This window comes from Egretta garzetta, unplaced genomic scaffold, assembly GCF_000687185.1.
Source record: "Egretta garzetta isolate BGI_Z169 unplaced genomic scaffold, ASM68718v1 scaffold163, whole genome shotgun sequence".
Classification (NCBI taxonomy): Eukaryota; Metazoa; Chordata; class Aves; order Pelecaniformes; family Ardeidae; genus Egretta; species Egretta garzetta.
The window spans coordinates 4,185,023-4,204,357 of NW_009259308.1; the positions used below are offsets into that span (position 1 = coordinate 4,185,023).

Consider the following 19,335-nt stretch of genomic DNA (forward strand, 5'->3'; position numbering starts at 1 on the left):
TGAGACCTTTTAAATAGCAAAGGATAAAAATCCCCTTTCGATTTCTGAGATGAAGCACAACGAGAGTTTGTGATGGGGCTGTGTAATGTGATGCCTAAGCTTGCGAGAAACCAACGTAATAGAGCTCTGAGTCACGGACAGGGGTCTGGGGTGAGTCACGGACGGGGGACAGTTGCATGGCTGCCTGTACATGCCTGCAGGCAGCACGGTCTGGAGGAGCACAGGGCTGCCGAAACGCTGTCCTGGCTGTCACCAGGTGCTGTGACCTGTATGTACAATAATATTACCGTGTAGGACGGGTGAGAAATTCTACTGCTAAGACAGAGCAGGAATTTGCCCTGTTCAATGGAGACTTTTTGGAAGTCTGTTAAGATGCATTTTTAAAAAGGTGAACTCCTGACATTGAACATGGGAATATCTGGAAAACTCATTAACAGTAAGTTAGAGATTGGATGTTGGTTTGTTTGGTTCATCCCCTAAAGCGTATTGTAAATGTAGCAGGACTTAAGGTTTCTTTGTATTCTGGGAATTGCTGCCGTGATTAGAAACAAGAGTACGAGCTATTAAGCAAAACCAAAGAACGCTGTGTTGAAAAGCAACAATTTTGATTTATGAATCTGCAAGAAGTCAATGTTTTTGTATTTCCCTTCACATTTTAAAATGTCTGGACAATCTTTTTAATATTATGCCCACACGGACATTAAAATATATTGAGTTTCAGTTATAAGATATGTCGTTTAAAAGGGAGTGTTTTAATTAGATTAAAGCTAATATCCTTAACCTTTTGCATTTAAATTTTCTGGTGCTGTGCAGAAATAATTACTGGCTTGTCTGCATGTTCCAGTAATCATGCTCTCAATTACTTCTTCCCCATATTACTGCTGAGGGAATGTGTCTGGAAACTCAAATTTAGCATGAAAATGGCACGGATGGAAGTAACATGCAATTTAGTTGTAAATGTGTGCTGTGCTGTTAAATGTTATTTTTTTCTATGGTAGTATCATGTTTGCTGGGCACTTTCCAAGCACAAGGGAAGCTTGTGCAGCAGCATCAGACTTTATCCAGACTGAGCCTAAGGCTTATAAAGCAATATCTGTTGAAGTCTGCTATATTAGATTAAGGTCTAATGCTGTTGCAGCAACACCAAAACACATTTAGTTCAAATACGTTTTGGCAGAGCTAGGGGAGAAGAGGAAAAGGAGGGAAGGAGAATAGGAATGGAGTCGTCTTTCAGCCTCAGATGAGTGATGGGCAATATTTATCAAACCAGCAGTACTGTCACTTTTAGTTTAGACACACTTTGTCACATTTAGTTTACTGTCGCGATTAATTAATGACTGCCCCAGGAGAAGCAGGTGGGATGATTTCTCTTTGAGAGCATGGAACCGTAGCTGATGGACAGTGATGTGGGACCAGTGCCAGAGCACAGGAATCTCTCTGGAGGTACAGAACAGAGTCCCACATCCTTCTCTTCAGGAAGACCAGACTCCTTCCCTATCTGGCTTATTCCCATGCCAGTGGCAGAGGAGCAGCCTGTCTGCCTCTGGAAGGGAACAGACAACCATGCCTTCCAAGCATACCAGCTCTTTTGCTGATGCTCCATGCTCTACCGTCGGGACTAGGGAGACTTCTTACCAATGCTCACTCTTCCCTGCTCTGCTTCTATACCTGTAGCATCTTGTTAATTTTACAGCCCTGGTACCAGACAATACTTTAAATAGAGGCAATGTCATGCCTGCCATTAAAAAAAGATGGTACTGATATTTTCCCAGTTTGCTTCAGGTGATAAGGATAAGCTGTAACTTTGGGTGGGAGAAGTTCTGCAAACCAGCCCCAGAATACTGAAGTAGTTTGTGGTGTTAGATAAGGCTTAAAAGAAAAAGCAGTCTCCTGGAAGCCCCTGCTGCTTGAAGGTTCTGAAGTCATGGGTTTCACTCCTTGTGAACAAGGTTCCTCTGAGAGAAGGATGACCCTTGCAGTGATACGCCCTTGAGCAGTTTCCTTATTCTCTGCTGCCCACCCAAGGCTCTGCATCTTTCATAGATAAAGGAGAATAAAAAGAGAAAAAAACCCTGATTATCTGGAAGGGGAAGAAACAATAGAGACTAGGGAAGAATTGGAATTAGCAATATGTAGTTAAAAATGTGAAGACTGGAATGACTTCAGAAGCCATGAAAGAGGTAAGGCAAAGAGGTGTATGCTCCTTTGGTGTCACAGCTAAGAGTTGCAACTCATGGTTGATGCTCTGAAAATATGAAAAAGACCAATGAATAATCCAACGTGGTTTTTATTTGCATCTCAGCCCGCGCACCCGGAGAATCAAAAGAAATCAGTAGACTTATATAGACTCCTAGATGACTGTCTTTGGTTGAGACTAGATCTAGATCTCAATTATATTAACGAAAGATTCCCTCAGATTGCAAGTGACATTTTATCAGCCTGGTCATATGTTTTGAGCCTCAAACTGTACAAGCCATACGTGACCATTTTTATTCTTTTTTTCTCAGCCAGTATCAAGTTGCTCTTGGAGGGTGTGAAGATAATTCATTTCAGTTGCGTAGAGGATCAGACAGTCACATAAATGCAGGTGTGTTGGCTTTTGGGGTTTGGTTTTGTTTGGTTTTCGGTGGGAGGATTAAGTTTGTAAACTATAGAATTGGTGGTTTGGGCTTTTGTTAATTGAGCTAAAGCTTAGTAAAACATGGAACACAGACCCCATAATACCTGGAGTGTGTGTTAATCTAGTTCCTTTCTGCTCTTTCTATTTAAGCACTGGGTATAAAATGCAACGTACATTTTCTCTTGAGTCAGAGCTGCCTTGTATGCATTCTTGGCAGTCTAAAAGGTATTGCATTAAACCTACTTTAGTGCTACTCTTTCCTTATGGAGATAGAAATAATAAATAACAACTCTTCAGTAGAGCTTATTTCACCATGACACATAAGTATAAGAAGTTGAAAAAAACAAAGTTTGAGATGTGAAAACTATCAGAAATATTTAGCTGTTAAAGTAGATTGTAAAAATAGAAGCTTTTTTTTTTTTAAAGCAAATATAAATTGTACTGTTTATATTACCCAGCCTCAAGTATTGTTTTTCAGCCAGTTAGGTGCTTAAGGATGTGAAAGTTATTCCTGCTTTACAGTAAGAAGAGAAACCTTCTAGAATAGCTGTGGAACCACAAGAACTTCAGCAGAGGGGAATTATTTGGAACAGTTACCGGAAAGAGAATAATAATTGACATTTCTTTTTTCATGTTTCCCCTCATTTGTGAAAAGTACTGATTTTGAATAATCAGGTCACCATTGTGAAGACTTTGAGAAATGCTGTGCATAGCCCACCATAGTATGCAGTAGCCTCATTAAGCAGTGGATTTGTGTTCTGACAAATACTCAATCTCTTCTTCACATTTTCCTTAAGTATTTTTCCTCCACTTTCAGTATTTAAACGTAAAAGAAGATTGCAAAGCCATGGCTTTCTGTGCAAAAATGAGGAGCACAAAGAAGAGCGAAGTAAACCTGGAAGCTCAGCATCAGGGTTTAGAAATACTTTTCTACCTGCAAGATAAAAATCCCATTTGTTACACCAGTGGCGAGTTTACCTCAGAGGAGCTGTGCATTGAGGCTGCCCAGAAGTGTTGTGAGTATATGGGTTTTATATAAGTTCTCAGTGGCAAGGCCTGGCAGTATCAAAGCGATGTATCCTTCTATGCATGTAAGTCAATGTCTGTAGGAGAAATATGCATGTTATGTAGTCTAGGATGGAAACTTTTGCCAAGTGTCTGTTTGGGCAGTTCTTAAACTGCTGGGAGTGGAAGAAATGGTGGGAGAGACTGTTTTGAGATTCGTATAGTGATCTCCCACCTTGGTTTCTGTCAGATACAGGTACTGATTTTTTTAATTTGTGTGGGATGATTAGGTTTCTCTTAAGATAAGAGAAGGCAAATAACTTACAAAATACAAATAACTTAATGCAAAGCTCTCTTTTCCTCATATGCTAATTGGTAAGCCTGTCAGGTTCTGTCCTATGTTATAAAACATTTTGGAGAGGGCAATGAAAAAAACCCAACCAAACAAAACCTATTTGCCACTTTCCTGGTTTTAGTTTTCTGTTACTTGACACTTGTTTGCAGGACTTATAATGTCTGTAGTGCTAATAATTCACCAGTTAAGATAATCTGAACTGTGCACAATTGTGGTAATACATAAATATATAATGAAGATTGATTGCTTTGTCACTGTGGTCCTTGACTCAGCAAAATATTTGAACATATATGTAATACTACTGGAATTAGTGGATTTAATTATTTTTGAGCCTCATGAATCAGTGTATTTTTATATTTCTAATTCTAAAGTTCTTTCCCACCCTGATCCCAGTTTTGCGTTCCCCAAGCCTCATGGAACACTAAGTATTATTCAGCTGATATGGGAGTGACGAATCTGGCTGTATAAGCAGGCAAACTGGGCACAAGTTTTCCTGCAGCTTTAAAATGTTTTATTTTCCCGTGTCATCCTGATTCTTGTAACGCTGAGTACCCTTCAGTTCATTTGCCTAATTGCTTCTTTTCCCTTGGAAAGGCAGGAATGATGGGAATCTGAAGGACAAACCTTATCAAATAAGTACTCATGTTTTGAATACTTTTAATGAAAATAAATAAGTTTTGAATACTTTTAATGAAAATGAGGAGGACTTAAAACCCACTCATGTCAGCATGTGAGAACTGTGAGCTGCTGCTGTTGTATGTGTGTGAACCCACATACTGTGCAACTGCTACCAGTAATTTCTGCTGGAAGATTAAAACCTTTGAAGAAATGACTTAAAGTGAGCTTTCCTTAAAGGAACTTCTTTCTGCCTTCTCTCACTCCTCACTAAGTCCACAGCACATGGTAGTGAAGTATGAAAGTCTTACCCATTTCAGCAGGCCTGTGATGCTGGTCTCTGCTGTAAATCACAACTTGAATAGTTAAACAGTTGGTGGCATCTGCGGTAATGCTTGTTGACCTGCAGAAGGCAGTGGCTGCCCAACACCCCGCCTTCTGTGAACTTTGCAATTAGGCTGTTCAGTTTTTATTTCCTTGGCTTCTCTTCCCTTCTGCTCTCTCTCTCCAATTCACAATATAAGTGGTTTCACTGAATTCTTCGGGACTCCACCAAAGTCCTCTGTAGTTGGCGCAATTTCAGAAAAACACCTAAGCACATGCTACAGTGCGCTCTGCAACCGAGCTGCTTGCCTGACCAGGGCTTTTGCAAAAGGTACTGCCTCCTATTGAGCAGGAAACTGAAGCGAGGAATTCAAACAACGGTAGACCTGTAAACTGTAAACATACCGTAGCCTGTTTTTCTCTGGGATGGTGTAAATGCAAAGGTTAAAGCAGGTCAGCCCTAGACATACAAGTCAAAGTCTATTCTTTGTTGGAAAACCCTCTGCTGAATTAGTAAAGAATAGAAAAATGTCACGTTATGCTTTCTGCTTGTTTGCTAATGAGAAGGGGATTTTCATCATTTCACTAAAACATTCTGTTTCAACTATGAGAGTAAAATGCATTAATAAAATAAAACTGAGAACAAAGTTGTGGTATTGCTGAATGGTTTTGTTAAAACACCCATTTCTGGAATCTGGAAAAATTGAAGATTTTAAAATAATTTCCTCTTAAGTTCAGACCTTTGGCAAAATCAGGATTTCAGAAGACGTTTAATGTTAGAAGTAGCTAAAAGGGTACGCTCTTTAATACACGGTAAAACCGATGGAGTGAACCAATGTGCAGTTTGCAGTTCCACTTTAACCATAACTTTCTAATGGTTGTTTTAAATCCTAGCATCAATTTCTTCTTATGGTATATTTTGGAAGACCAGATATTTGCTTCATGTGTTTGTATTTTTGAGGTGTGTGTATGTATTGTAGCCTTGTGATGCATACGTTTGTTTCCTTTTCTCTGACAGCTATATCTCCTCTGTGCCATAATCTCTTTGCATTGTATGATGAAAACAAAAGACTCTGGTATGCACCAAACCAGGTCTTTAAGATAGATGAAAAAGCATCACACCGGCTCCATTATCGAATGAGGTAAGTGCAAAAGATCTTAAAAATTATTCCTTAACCATATGTAGATGCTCTAACTCTTACTACTGAACTCACCGAAGAAGCAGAAAAGCAAAACCAAAAGAAGCAGGTTTGCTTTTCACAGCATAGATAAGAGATTAACAGTAAAAGCTTAAAATGTCTTCTGATTTTTTTTCATCTTTGCGATACAACCTTGAAAAAAGCCCCAGAAGTTGAAAAACCCCAAGAACCTGTATCCACAAAACTGTAGGTGACTGAACTAGCTAAAAGCTAAATTGAAAAAAAATGGCTGAAAAACGTTGTTTTATTATGTCAGTATTTTGCATGTTTCAGTTTCCATTTTGCTTTTGAAATTCTCCTTGAGGACTGTAGGGGAATCTGTGTGACCTCACTGGGTGGCATGCACTAGACTATCAGAAAATAGGAACTGTTGTTCCTGGGATCTTTTTCCATCACATACCATCAGGTTGAACTTCAGGTGGCATTCTTAATATATAGCACATGGCCTGTTGAGATTTCTGGGGCTGAATCGGTATACCAGCCCTCATCCACTGGAAAATGAAAGCAGTAATGCTGACAGTTGCTGAGCACTCTCACATATTCTAGTAATCTAATTCTGCACATTATACTGCCTTCTTTTTTTGATTTTTATTCTGACTTTTCTTCCTGCATCAATATGAGCTTGAAGTGTAGCATACAGGAGAAAAATGCATAGAATAAGCCTTTCTTCCAGGAATAACTAGTCTAGAAACTTTACCCATCTTCCTAAAGCAAGTCCACAGATAATTCTTGTCGAGTCTTCAAGGTACAACTGTAAGAAAATAAGCTTTGTCTTAAAATGTAATACTCACATGCATGGTCAGTTTGGGCTATAGAGAAAAAACTTGAAGCTGTACGCATTTTAACATATTTTTCCTGATAATATCTAGTTAGACAACATGACTATCACTTGTACATGCTAACTGGCGAAGTGGCATGTATAGACCTCAGGTTGTGCCCCCAGATCATTTCCTAGGCTTGTTAGAGAATAACCACCACTTTGTGTAGGCATGTAAGAGAAGAGAGCTTTGAAAATGTGATCTTTGAACTGTAAGGTGTTTCAATTCTGATTACATTTGTTCCAACTGGAATTGTTATTTTTGTTGGATGAACTGTTAGGAGGAAAATGCTGACAGTCAACAAAACCGTCTTTGCTTTTCAAGTAATTAAAATACCAATACCTATTTTTAGAAGAGGAAGAGGATAGTATAGTCTTTTCTCTTTTTTTTTTTTTAACAGTCTATTAGCAGTATTAATGACTTAACCTTGGCTAATCTCAGCTTTAAACAGCTGTGATTTAAGTTTGGCTGATAAACACGGTACAATAAGGGAATCGAGTGACTTGCTAAAAGAATCTCTGAGGACTTGAATGGCCTCTTACAGAGCATTAAGTGCCCCTTCTTGCTTTAAGAGGTCAGTCAGATTAACCATACACTGGATAATAAAATTTCTTGGTATAATGTGAATCTGGGGCATTTTCCCCTCATACTGAAATTCTTTTATGTGGTCTGCTTTTCTCAGTAAAAGAAGATGGTATTTTAAAAATGTAGTTGTGGGAATTGAATCCTCTGATCTAGAAGTATGATGCTCTTTTTAACTCAATTCTTAAAAAAATAGTTTCTGCCGTGTTTGGTGTTTATCTGTTTCTGCTTGAACAATGAGCACTCTCTCCAGGTACTCTTCCATTTGTACTGCCTCTTACCTGCACAGCAGGTAGCACCACCTTCTTTAAAACTTCTTGAACAGCTCCCTCTTACTAATCTTTGGCTGTTCACAACTCTATCAAATTTTTGGTATGTGGGCAGAATTACTCTATGTTGAACTTTATTTTCTGCAAATTTTTCTGTTCTATGATTTTATGGAATGAAGCTATGGAAAATGCACTGTTTTCTGTATTTAAAAGGTCTGGTGGTTTATTTTTTTAAGCTTTGGAGTTGGGATTTGAAGTTTGGCAGGGGCATCTCTTTTGTCAGATGTACTTCATGCATAAAAATTGGCAAACCTTGGGCCAATAATACATATTTAAAAGAGTTTCATATGCGTTTAAGAAGAGACTCCATGAGTTTAGGTACTAAAATCTAAAGATTCCTGTCTCCCTAGGAATACTGTAGTGTATTGGTGAAGTGATATTTTCCTTTCTTTTAATCCTGATCTGTTGTGTGTCTTGGCTTGGGCATCTGAATTGAGAGCCGGGCTGAGTACTGAAAAATTATGAGCAATACAGGATTGTGAAACTGTTCTCTAAATGAATATTGTTTATTCTGAGCTCTGCAAGAGGCAGAATTCCTGTTGAAAAAGGAAGATGATCTGGGCTTATTTGATAGTGCAGTATATTAGATGGTATATAGTCATCCATTTTTATGTGGATAACCTTCTTTCTGAAATTTCATTACATTGATAGGTTTGATTTAGTCATGTCCTATTAAAATTATATCTATAAAATGAAGGTATGTGACTGAGTAGTTTCAAATGCTTTCAGATGTTTAACTTTTCTTCCACCACTGAAAGCTTTAGGTTTGGTTTCTGATTGTGTGGACTTCTGGTCCTTCTCCTCTCCCTATCAAACCTATGCTAGCTGCTGTGATTTTGGTAATATTTGAAAAGGACTTGCTTTTCACTAGAAACTTTGTAACTAGCCCTGTATTTCTTTCACTTGCCTTAAGTTTAAAAAACCCAACAGTCTACAACATAAGAAACCACATTATTTTGTAATATCCTGGACTAATTAGCACACCAGCTGATGGAGGAGTTTTAACTGTTCCATAGCTGGATTGTGTTTAAGCCAGGGGTAGCAATGTTTCCTGGTGTGGAGAAGAGACCCAATGTATGTGTTTCTGGAAACTCTGGAAAGAAGGACTATCAGAGCCACTGTAGGTGGAAGAGAACAGCAGGTCACCCTCCAGCATTTCCACCACTCCTTGGCCAAATTGAATGGGTGAAGTGCAAAACTGCTCCTTTCCAGGGCTGACCTGGTTGAGCTGACTCCCAAAATTTGCCCCTGCTGACTCTCATCCATGCTGCAGGTGCCTGCCCTGGGCTAAAGCACTCTAAAGCAGGGGTAGGTCATGCTCGTAAAATTGGGGAGCACGCAGTCTTCTTTCCAGCTTGTTTGCGGGACTTTCAAATTGGAAAGCTTGTGTTCCCATTTCCGTTTGTGAAAGAGGAGTAGTAATATTCTGCAACCCCCTTACCACAGGTCTATCGTTCTCTTCAAGGCACAGACTGTTCTTCTTTATTGATATGGTTCCTCAAACAATGGGGTTCTAATTTTTATTGTAACTAATAAGTGTTGTCTTAATCAGTGCAGCTTAATTGGGGAAAGGAGCAGATTGTCATCTCAGTTACAAACAATACACAGTATCTTGCCCATAATTATTTTTGGGAAATACCAAAAGAATTGGAGTTATTAATTATTGCTCATCTTATAAAGGAGCATACAGAAACAAAGTAATTTCCTGGAGGCAGGAAGATTTGCTTTCCTTTGCTTTTTACGCTTCAGCCAACGGAGTTCTGCAGTATCTGCTTACAGTACTTGTCAGGAGTTTTTGGCAAGTTGTGTCTTGGTGTTCCCACTCATGCTATTGATACATGGTTTCAGGGACTTAAAAAGACTTACCAAAAAGAAAGGATGGACAGAAACACAGTACAGAAACTCTCACCTCTTAAGGAGTAATTTGATACAGAATTCTTCATCTGAATGGTCAACTTACTGTGCAGATAACACGTGTGATTAAAAGACATGGTGCTGAACTGAAAGTACTGATTTCGTTTTGCTCTGTAAGATCCTGACTCTGCACTGAGGCTGACATACACCAACCTCAACCACCGCAGAATTGGGGCTTAATCCACAAACTCCCATTCTGGTCAGAGACAAATCACAAAGATATAGTCACATATTTTAAAACAAGTGCATTCGCATGCGAGTTGTCCTGCACCATAATGTTCATAAGCATTTGCTGGTTGATTTACTGTCTGCCTGCAGTCTTCCTGTTTTCCAGGACACGTCTCTTGCAATTTTTATTGTGTTATATTTGAAATGAAACTGCTTGGGCAACATAGTGATTTTTTATTTAAAGAGATTTTTTATTTGTAATTTCAAAATGTGTTTGTAGATTATAAGGTAGTAATTTTGGTCACAAAAAGTGTTTATGATTTTGCTGTTCACATATTTAGGTAGACATTAAAAGCTTAGCTGTCGAGATTTCATGGTGATGTGAAAGAAATTACGTGACATGGTGCTCACTGTCCATTAGAAATGTTTGATTTTACAACTCCCTTTGTATTAATGCAGTAATATATATATACACACAATGCAGAAATTCTGCATTGTTTGCTCATCCTAGTGCTGAATGCTCCTCTGGAGTTAGATTGACGTAGTCTTACAGAAATCCTTCCTACTTAGCAGTTGGGTAAATCTGCTCTGCTGCAACCTTTTAATTGTAAGTAGTTCATGATCATGTGCAAGGCATGAACCTTTGCAAAAGGCACATTGATTCAAACCAGACCTAACTAAACTTCACTTCATTTAAAGTGTTACTAAAACCTCACATTTCACATAGGCAAAGGTTTCTCAAAAGGTGCTAACAGAGGCTTGACCTCCAAAATTTCATTTATTTTCAGCAGATGCCAACTCCTTTAGCAGGTTTTTAATTGAATAGCCTTGTGTACAGGTATGAGTAAAAAGCTTGTTTGTAATATACACAGAAGAAAGACTGTTTCCCTTTAAAACCAGATGAGTTGAATTAGTGTCTCTTTACCAGCTCCATCTGAAACCAAAGGGAAGCAGAAATTCCAGGGAGCAAGGCATAGTACTGCTTACCTCTCACGGCAGTTCTGTCCTCTGCATTGCTTCGGTGCCTGTGGAGGAGGAGGCCTGAAGTCTTGTTAGCCCTTTATGTGAGCCATTTGATCTTGGAATGCAAATGCCAACCGTTGTACAGTCGAAGCATTACACTCTCTTACACTGCTCGAGTAATGGAAGGTGATGGAAACGTAATTGTCATCTGAGTGGTGGCTACTTGTTCCGGGGACTGCGAAGGGATGTGACAGGCAGGAAGGCATGGTATTGTGAGTTAAGAGTGAGATACTGTTGAGTGGAAATGCTGAAGACCTTTGACTAATTCACCATTTTTCCTCAGTTCCTCAGGCCAGGCATGCGGTTGCAGCAGTGGGCCACTTTAAGTTGCAACCTCAGGGCAGAAGATTGGTGAATTTTGACTTGTAACTGGTTTTCTTTTAAAAGTTTAAATTATGAGTCTAATGTAAGTGGAGGATTTCCCACAAAGTGTTTAAAGTTTATTCCTCTTTTCTTGCAAGGTACTACTTTACAAACTGGCATGGGACTAGTGAAAATGAACCCTCAGTGTGGAGGCATTCACCAAGGAAGGCAAAGAACTCTTACGAGAAGAAGCTGGCACCAGAAGGAACCCCTATACTTGATGCAAACTCATTAGAATACATCTTTGCACAGGTAAGAGGTTGCTTGCAAGTATCTCTGCCATTGTAGTCACACAAAATCTATTTGACTCACTACAAACTGCTTTAAAGACCTATTTTCAAACTTTTAAAGTACATGGAACCTTACCTGTTAGTATTGATAAATGTTTTCTTCATACTTCTGTGTGGTGGAGAGAATTTGCTACATGAAGAACAATCTACCCATATTTAGAATGTGTAAAGAAACTATCTCACAGTCCAAAAAGGACTATATTTTTATAGCATACTTTCTTTTAATATTAAATATTTCAGGGTATAAATACTGTGACCTTTTTTTTTTTTTTTTTTGCAAAACATCTGCACATAATGACTTTGACATCTATATTCCTATAGATGAACAGTAGCAGTATTAAAATTGACAATATGTTGTCCTTTTAATGACTTTTTTTACTGGGTTATGTTAAAACATTGACTGATAACACCACTCTCACCCAGCCTGCTTATACATGCAGTTTTTCTTTCCTTCTGTTGTGCCTTCCACTTGGTGGTGGTCCATGCACCATGCTGGACATGGCAAGTAGGCAGGGTCCCTGTTTCAGAAAGCTTGTGCTCTTGTACAAAAAAGTTCATACACACAAATGACTTTGCAAACGAGAAACTATTTGGTTTCACCAAATAAATGAGAAGTTTGAAGCTGATGAAGGCTTGTGAAATGAGAAAATTAAATGCGCTGGAGGAAAACATGTTTACTGTTAATTCTGAGTATAATTACTACAAAATTTTCAGATTTTGAAATATGGTTGTGTCCTTCAGAAAAAGAGATAGCCTGAAGCTGCTTCAGTGAATACTTGTTGTTTTGTTGTGAAGCCACAATAAAAGAAAATACTAAGCTAGCCACAGCTATGTGTGCATTTTAGTGGTACCACTTGCATTCTGAAGTAATAAAAGAAGCAAATATTTTTTTCTCTGTAATAGAACCAACTTATGGCTTGTTTTCTGTGAACATTCCTGTGTACCTGTATGGAGCTTTGCAAAATCACTGTTTGAGAACATGCTGCAAAACTCTGTTTTGTCCTTTTTTTTATTCCTTTTTTTGAGTGCCAGCAAAAAGAATGAAAACACCATTTAAGTTGCGGAATGAGTAGGGACCCTAGTGAATATTGTAAGACAATATTGCATTAAGCAGAATTTTACTTTTGGGTAACAACATTTAAAAAAAAGCCAAACAGAAAAACACTAATGCTAGTATAAGGCAACAGAAATGTCTGTGCTCTTTGGTAACCAAATGTTTTTCAGACTGTCCCAGAGCACGGCGGCGGCCACAGAGTTTGCAATCTTGGCTTTGAGATGTGGCTTAAGAGACTGAGAGCATGGGGTTCATAGAGACACCAGGTGATGAAGGGCAGAGATAAAGCAGAGACACAAAGTATTTGTTGTGTACCAGAAAAAAAAAAAAAAAAAGATGGTGCTGGAAGAGGACAGGGGTGGTGTTTTTTTCAGCTAATTATAAAAAAGGGAATTTTTGTTGGGATAAGGTATGTATAAAAGAAGGGGACAGGGATTTTGGAAGTGTCTGAGCAGTGCAGGTGTTCTACCTGGGTCTCTACACACGTTCTTGGTGAAAGCTACAGCGCTGTGGATTGTGTGTGGGATGGATGTGCTGTAATGATCCACGTGGCAATTCCTCCTGTTCCACAAACTGTCATTTTAAAAGACTTCTGTCAGGCACAGATGTTGGTGTTTCTTCTCAAAAAGGCAGGGTTTGTGGGGTGATTAGTGCTTGCCTGTGTTTCTGTTTCTTTGGTCTAAGAGGAGACTGCATCTATTGCACAGCTCTTCCCTTCTCCTACCCCTTTCTGTCCTGGCTTTCAGTTTTGGGTGACTCTTCTTGCTTGAGGAGAGCCTGTGATCTGGTGATATATTGGTTGCTCAAAGATGGACTATGACAAATACCAAATCTGGTAGCTTGCATTTTTTGCTTCCTATTAAGGGTCAGTATGACTTGGTGAAAGGCCTGGCGCCAATCCGTGATCCTAAAAATGATCAAGAGGTTCATGAAATTGAAAACGAATGTCTGGGGATGGCTGTCCTTGCAATCTCTCACGATGCCATCAAGAAAAATGTGAAGCTTCCGGAGCTTCCCAAAGACACCAGGTAAGTTGGGAGAACTTCTTTGTCACTGTTAGATCTTCAGAAAGGATTTTAAGTGTTTTACCTTCCAGGATCAACTGTACAGGAGTTACAAGCTCCAACACTGCTGTTGCTCAGTGGGTCTTCCTAATCTTTTCAATAGGGATATGTATTAGAAAACCTGAATTTTTTCTTACCTTGAGAGTACTTGAAATCTATGCAGCTGTGTGCACCCAGAGCACGCTGGTGTGTTGGGTACTGATTGACTTGCTGTAAAATTCAGGGTTCGGGGTTAGTAGGTTCAGAAATGGCAGTGTTGTTAAGTGCCAACCTAATGGGACAACTGTTAGAATAAAGTATATTACTGATTTGAATGGGCTGTATCCATCTGACTAAAAAGATTTCAGATAAGGTGGTTATTTGAATTCCTGTTGGCTATTAATGCTGTAAACCACTGCTACATTACCAACTGCACAGTGGTTTACTGCATCTTGTTCTCTGGGACTTTCAAAGTAAGGCATTTGCACATTTGAAAGAGTTAAAAGTTTAGGAGACAACAGTATTAACTCATAGCATTGTTTTTCCTTCTAGTTATAAGCATTATATTCCCGAAACTTTGAACAAGACTATCAGACAGAGGAACTTCTTAACCAGGATTCGGATAAATAATGTTTTCAAGCATTTCCTTAAAGAGTTTAACAACAAAACCATTTGTGACAGTAATGTGTCTTCACGTGATCTGAAAGTTAAATACTTGTCAACGATGGAGACCTTGACAAAACATTATGGAGCAGAAATTTTTGAGACTTCGTTTTTGCTGATTTCATCGGAGAATGAAATAAATAGATTTAATTGTGGAGGCAATGAGATCCTCCCACTATATGAAGTCATCGTAACAGGAAATAATGGAATTCAGTGGAGGCTCAAGCCAAATGTAAGTATCCCTTGATAAATGGGTTTTAGAGGATTGCTTTTGGAGGCATAACAACTGTTAAAAAATAGTCACAATCCTCAGACACTGCAGATCAGCTTTTTATTGAAAAGGCTTCTTTCATAGGATTATGCAGGTTGGAAGGGACCTCAGGAGGTCTGTAGTCCCACCCCCTGTTCAGGGTTAGCTTTGAGATCAGACCAAGTTGCTCAGGGCTTTATCCATTCTGGTCTTGAAAACTTCCAGGCATGGACACCACACAGCCTCTGTGGGCAAACATGTTCACCAGAAAGATTCACTGGGAAAATTATTATATCTGCCAGATCAGACACAAGTCTTGAATGATTAATGCCTGTGGAGGCCCCTATGGTTTGGTGTTCTATCTTGATATCAAAGTCTGTTAATGCTTTTTCTGTATATGGCACGCCAGGTGCCGTACTTGTTCATACTCATAGACTTCTTCCTGAATAAATTAGAATATAGTGACATTAAAGCTAAGCTTTCTCGCATCAGTGATATTTTATATGTTGTTCCTTGTTTCAGTGCTGCTAATTGAGGTCACTTTGCTTAACCTCTTCTGTACTTCGTGTACATAAATACTAAATATGCTCTAGGTTTGCCGGGATTATGGCATATTCTACAGTTCTTCTCCACATACAATATTTGAGCAAACAGACCTCTTTTTGCTTGCCTCAGTTCCCCCCAGTGATGAGAACCCCACTGATAGCTATCTTTTGTAGCATAGAAAGTATTGTACTTCACTCCATTTAGATGTAACCTAACTATCTCTATCTATGATGGAGAATTTGTGTTTTGAATGATGATGTTAATAGTGCGGGGGGGGAGGAAGAACTGATACTTGAGCAGAAAAGCTTGCAAGAAGTGCAGCCTGTTTCTTGTAAAGCTCCTGTTTCTGCTGATTTATAGATTATATTTATTTAAATGCCTAAACCAAAGATTTTCATCTCAGTGAGAACCTTTCTGTGACCAGCAGGAAGCTTTGCTCAGCCTGAACATTTATCTTTTTAAAATAAGTAGTTAATAACAGTTTTCAATAATTTTTGACTTGCAAGACACTCAGCTTCATTGTGGTCTGCTGTCGGCCATTCAGGCATGCAGTGCAGGAAGAACATGGCTCTTGCTTTTGGGCTGAGCTCCGAGTCTTTCAAGTACAATAATTTAGAAATTTCAGTAGAACCCTTTCAGACCTGTACTGCTACTAAAATTATTCCTAGCATACCAAGAGAGAGATAAGTCTCCCAGCTAATGACTGCTTGCTTTCATCCTTATGAAAGCTGTCTCATGGACAGTTCTTGATAGAAGTATATCCTTGCAATACAGATACACTGAGCATCAGCATGTAAATGAATTGGTAATTCAGTGCAAGAAGCATTCAGGAATTAAATAGTTGTGGAAGATTAATTTGCCATGAATTGTTGTTTCAGAGTAAAAACATTGTGCTAAAAAATGTTTTTATTAGTATACTTTTATCTAAAATATATTTGCAGACTGTACAGACAGAGAAAGAGAAGAAGAAAAAATCTGATGGCAAAACCAAAAAGGATGAAGAAAAACATAAAATTCGAGACTCGTGGAACAATTTTTCTTATTTTCCTGAAATCACCCATGTTGTCATCAAGGAATCTACAGTTAGCATTAACAAGCAGGATAACAAAAGAATGGTAAGAACCAAACCTTGGATTGGTTCCCCTCCCATGGGAGGCTATAGTGACACGGTGTTGCTGGGCAACAGGTGACAACCTTCTTGAGGAACATTTTCTAATGGGACTCTTAAATAACAGTTAAATACGCTGTTCTCAACACTGTACAAATGCAGAAGTGCTAGGTAGGTAGAAGAGCAGCAAGTTGGTGAGCAGTGTTGTTTCTCTACACTTGTTACTGCATACCACCAGTGCCTGGTGGCCTCAATACGGTTCTCAGCCCGTGGCCTTCCTATGTACAGCTTGGATAGCCAAAAGCAGTGTCAAGAAAGAGGAGTTCAGCAACAGTGGCAGAAGGAGAGGAGACAAATGCAGAAAGGACCTGGGAGGGAGGGAGAGGAGAATTGGTATATAGATACCCAGTTCTTGCTGTGGGCTGCCAGCTCTTAGAATTTGGAAGGGAGCTGCCAGAGTGCTCTTGGCTTCAAATCCAACACGACTGCCCCAGTCCTGAATTTCTGGCGTTTCACAAAGGCTGGCACAAGAGTTTGCCCTACAGATCTCACGTAGGATTGTGGCAGACAATAAGTCACGCTGGAGAATAGAAGTTTCTAGCTGGTAATGAGTGAGGAAGATAGAGTATGGTCAGCGTTGGCTCCCTAAATATGTATGGTTTTCTGTCATAGGTTTCTGGACAATTTTTTAGCCACTCCATGCAGTAATTGCTGGATATTAAAACACTCCTGAAATGTTTTAACAGAACTGTAAGTAAATTCTTTACTAAAATATCTTTTTGTTGTAGGAATTAAAACTGTCCTCACATGATGAGGCCCTGTCGTTTGCATCATTGATAGACGGGTACTTCAGACTTACAGCAGATGCCCACCATTACCTCTGCACAGATGTGGCTCCTCCACTGATTGAGCACAACATAAAAAATGGATGCCATGGACCCATTTGGTTAGTAAAATGTTTGATATTAATTTTTTCACTTGAATAATTAGTCCTCTAGTACTGCTGCATATTGAATCCATTGAGGAAGTATGACATTTGGAAGGTTGTTAGTTAACAAAAGGTTGTAGAACAAGTTATTTTTCCTAATGATTCTAGGAAAAAAAAAATCACTTTCCACATCTACTTACTCATCTATAGAACCAGTGTTTCTTTACTACAGGAGTATTTTGAGGCTTACTTGACTAATAAAAAAAGATGGGAATATTTAGGTAAACAAAGTTGAACTATATCTACACTGATCCTGGGAGTCCGTGGATGGAGGCACAAAGCCTTTGGTTTTTTTAAATAGCTAAAGCAATTATTTTCCCTTCTGCCCACGTTTTTGGCTTTTCCTTTTATATTTGAAGATGCAATATATAGAAAACTGAGAGCTTACATGTGCACTGTGTTGGATGCGGAATTTCCCCATTAAGCATGCTAAGAGCTTAATAAAACTTTCTTCCCTTGCTCTTTTGCAGCTAAATGCGAGTGTGTGTAATGCACATAATTAATTCATGTTTTAATAATAATATAAATATTTCTAAGTCGCTGTTACATATTTTTGTTCCTAGTATAGGATTGCTCTCCTGTGTATTTACTAATAATAGATTTTGGAAACAACTGCTCATTTGTTGGTTTTCCTCATGTGTACGTTGACTCTTTCAGCACGGAATACGCCATCAACAAACTGCGGCAGGAATTAACCACATTCTCATGACCGTGACTTGTTTTGAAGGCTCAGAGGTACGTCAGGTGTGGCATTCCCAGCAGTAATTTGATAATGAGCTAAAGGCTAGCAGCGCCCTTTAATCCATGTTGATAGACTCATGTTCTTTAGGAGGGCAGACACTCTTATCTTTGATAGCTGATGCAGCAAACGGTAGATACTTGTATTCATAGCTTCGTTTTCCCTGGACTCCTGTGCTACCTCTACAAATACACTAGATCTACAAATACGATTCCTTACATCCAGAACATTTCTACTCATAGCAATAAAACTGTGCATGAATGTGATTGAAATTAAGCTTTTTAAACTCATACGGCGTGAGGATGACATGCAGAATTTGTCACTGCAACTTACCTAATATTTCTTGAACATGGATTTAATTATATGAATGTGTCTCTACTGACACACTGTAAAAGATTAGTGCACGAGGATAGTTGCCTTTACATGTAGAGCAGCACAGAATGGGGCATATACACAGTTGGCTGGTGGAACATACTTTGTGAAAGATGAGTGGTAAGTAAAAGCTCATGAGGTGGGATAGGTGAGAGAACCAGTTAGAAATAGAGAAGAAGAATGCAGCAACTGCACAGAAGTTTGAATTTTACTGACCTCAGTTGGAAGTCTGCAGCTGACTTGCTAGTTTTGGGAAGATACTTAAAAGTGTTCACACAAGAATAGTGATAGTGTAAAAGCACATACACCATTTTCCTTCTCTTAGAAAAAAATTTTAATAGGATCAATGATGAGGTCAGGAAGGTACATTTGAAACAAGAAACAACAAAATGAAGAAAAAACCCTCTTGGAAATGATCGTAATCTCTTAGCATTGATATTTGGTTCATCTTTTGTAGACATTTGCAGAAAAACAGTATGATCAACACTGTCTTCTAATAGACTGGGCAACTGAGGCATTGAAACAAGAAATTAACTTTGTCTTGGAAATCATTCAATCTCATTGCAAGGCATAGAGAGGAAAGAGAGAGGTGACGCAAAGCTGCAGTATGGTAGAGGTGAGGAAGCAGGAGGCTTGAGATAGATAAGTACGAAAGTTCCTCCCCAATACCTCTGAATGAAACTGGAAGGTTTGAACAATAGCCTGAAATCTTGTTTCACTTGTTGAACAATCTGGGTTGTAAAAGGGAGTTTTGCTATTTTTAAGTTGAGATTTTGAAACCATGGTCCAGACTCTGCAATTCTTGACTAAGGGAAGAGAAAATTCCTTCTGAAGAGTCGGGGCTTCTGCATGGTCTCAGGCTCTGCAAAACACAGAAGCCGTAATTGGACTTGTTAGATGATTGCATCTTTATGTTGCTCTTCTGTCACTGTTGTTATGAGCCTTCCTGGGACTGAAGGTTGTAGGA

General features: G+C 38.9%; 1 protein-coding gene across 1 annotated transcript in view; it reads left to right on the plus strand.

Annotated features, from left to right (window-relative positions):
* Positions 1-2,507: 2,507 nt before the first annotated feature.
* JAK1 (Janus kinase 1) overlaps positions 2,508-19,335 on the plus strand; it is a 30,689-nt gene continuing 13,861 nt past the window's right edge. The window contains 10 exon segments of the mRNA XM_009636219.2: positions 2,508-2,587; positions 3,438-3,636; positions 5,938-6,061; positions 11,414-11,567; positions 13,524-13,687; positions 14,255-14,597; positions 16,103-16,276; positions 17,058-17,215; positions 17,915-17,946; positions 17,949-17,992. Of these exon segments, the coding sequence (XP_009634514.2) occupies positions 2,582-2,587; positions 3,438-3,636; positions 5,938-6,061; positions 11,414-11,567; positions 13,524-13,687; positions 14,255-14,597; positions 16,103-16,276; positions 17,058-17,215; positions 17,915-17,946; positions 17,949-17,992 (1,398 nt within the window). The 5' untranslated portion in view covers positions 2,508-2,581.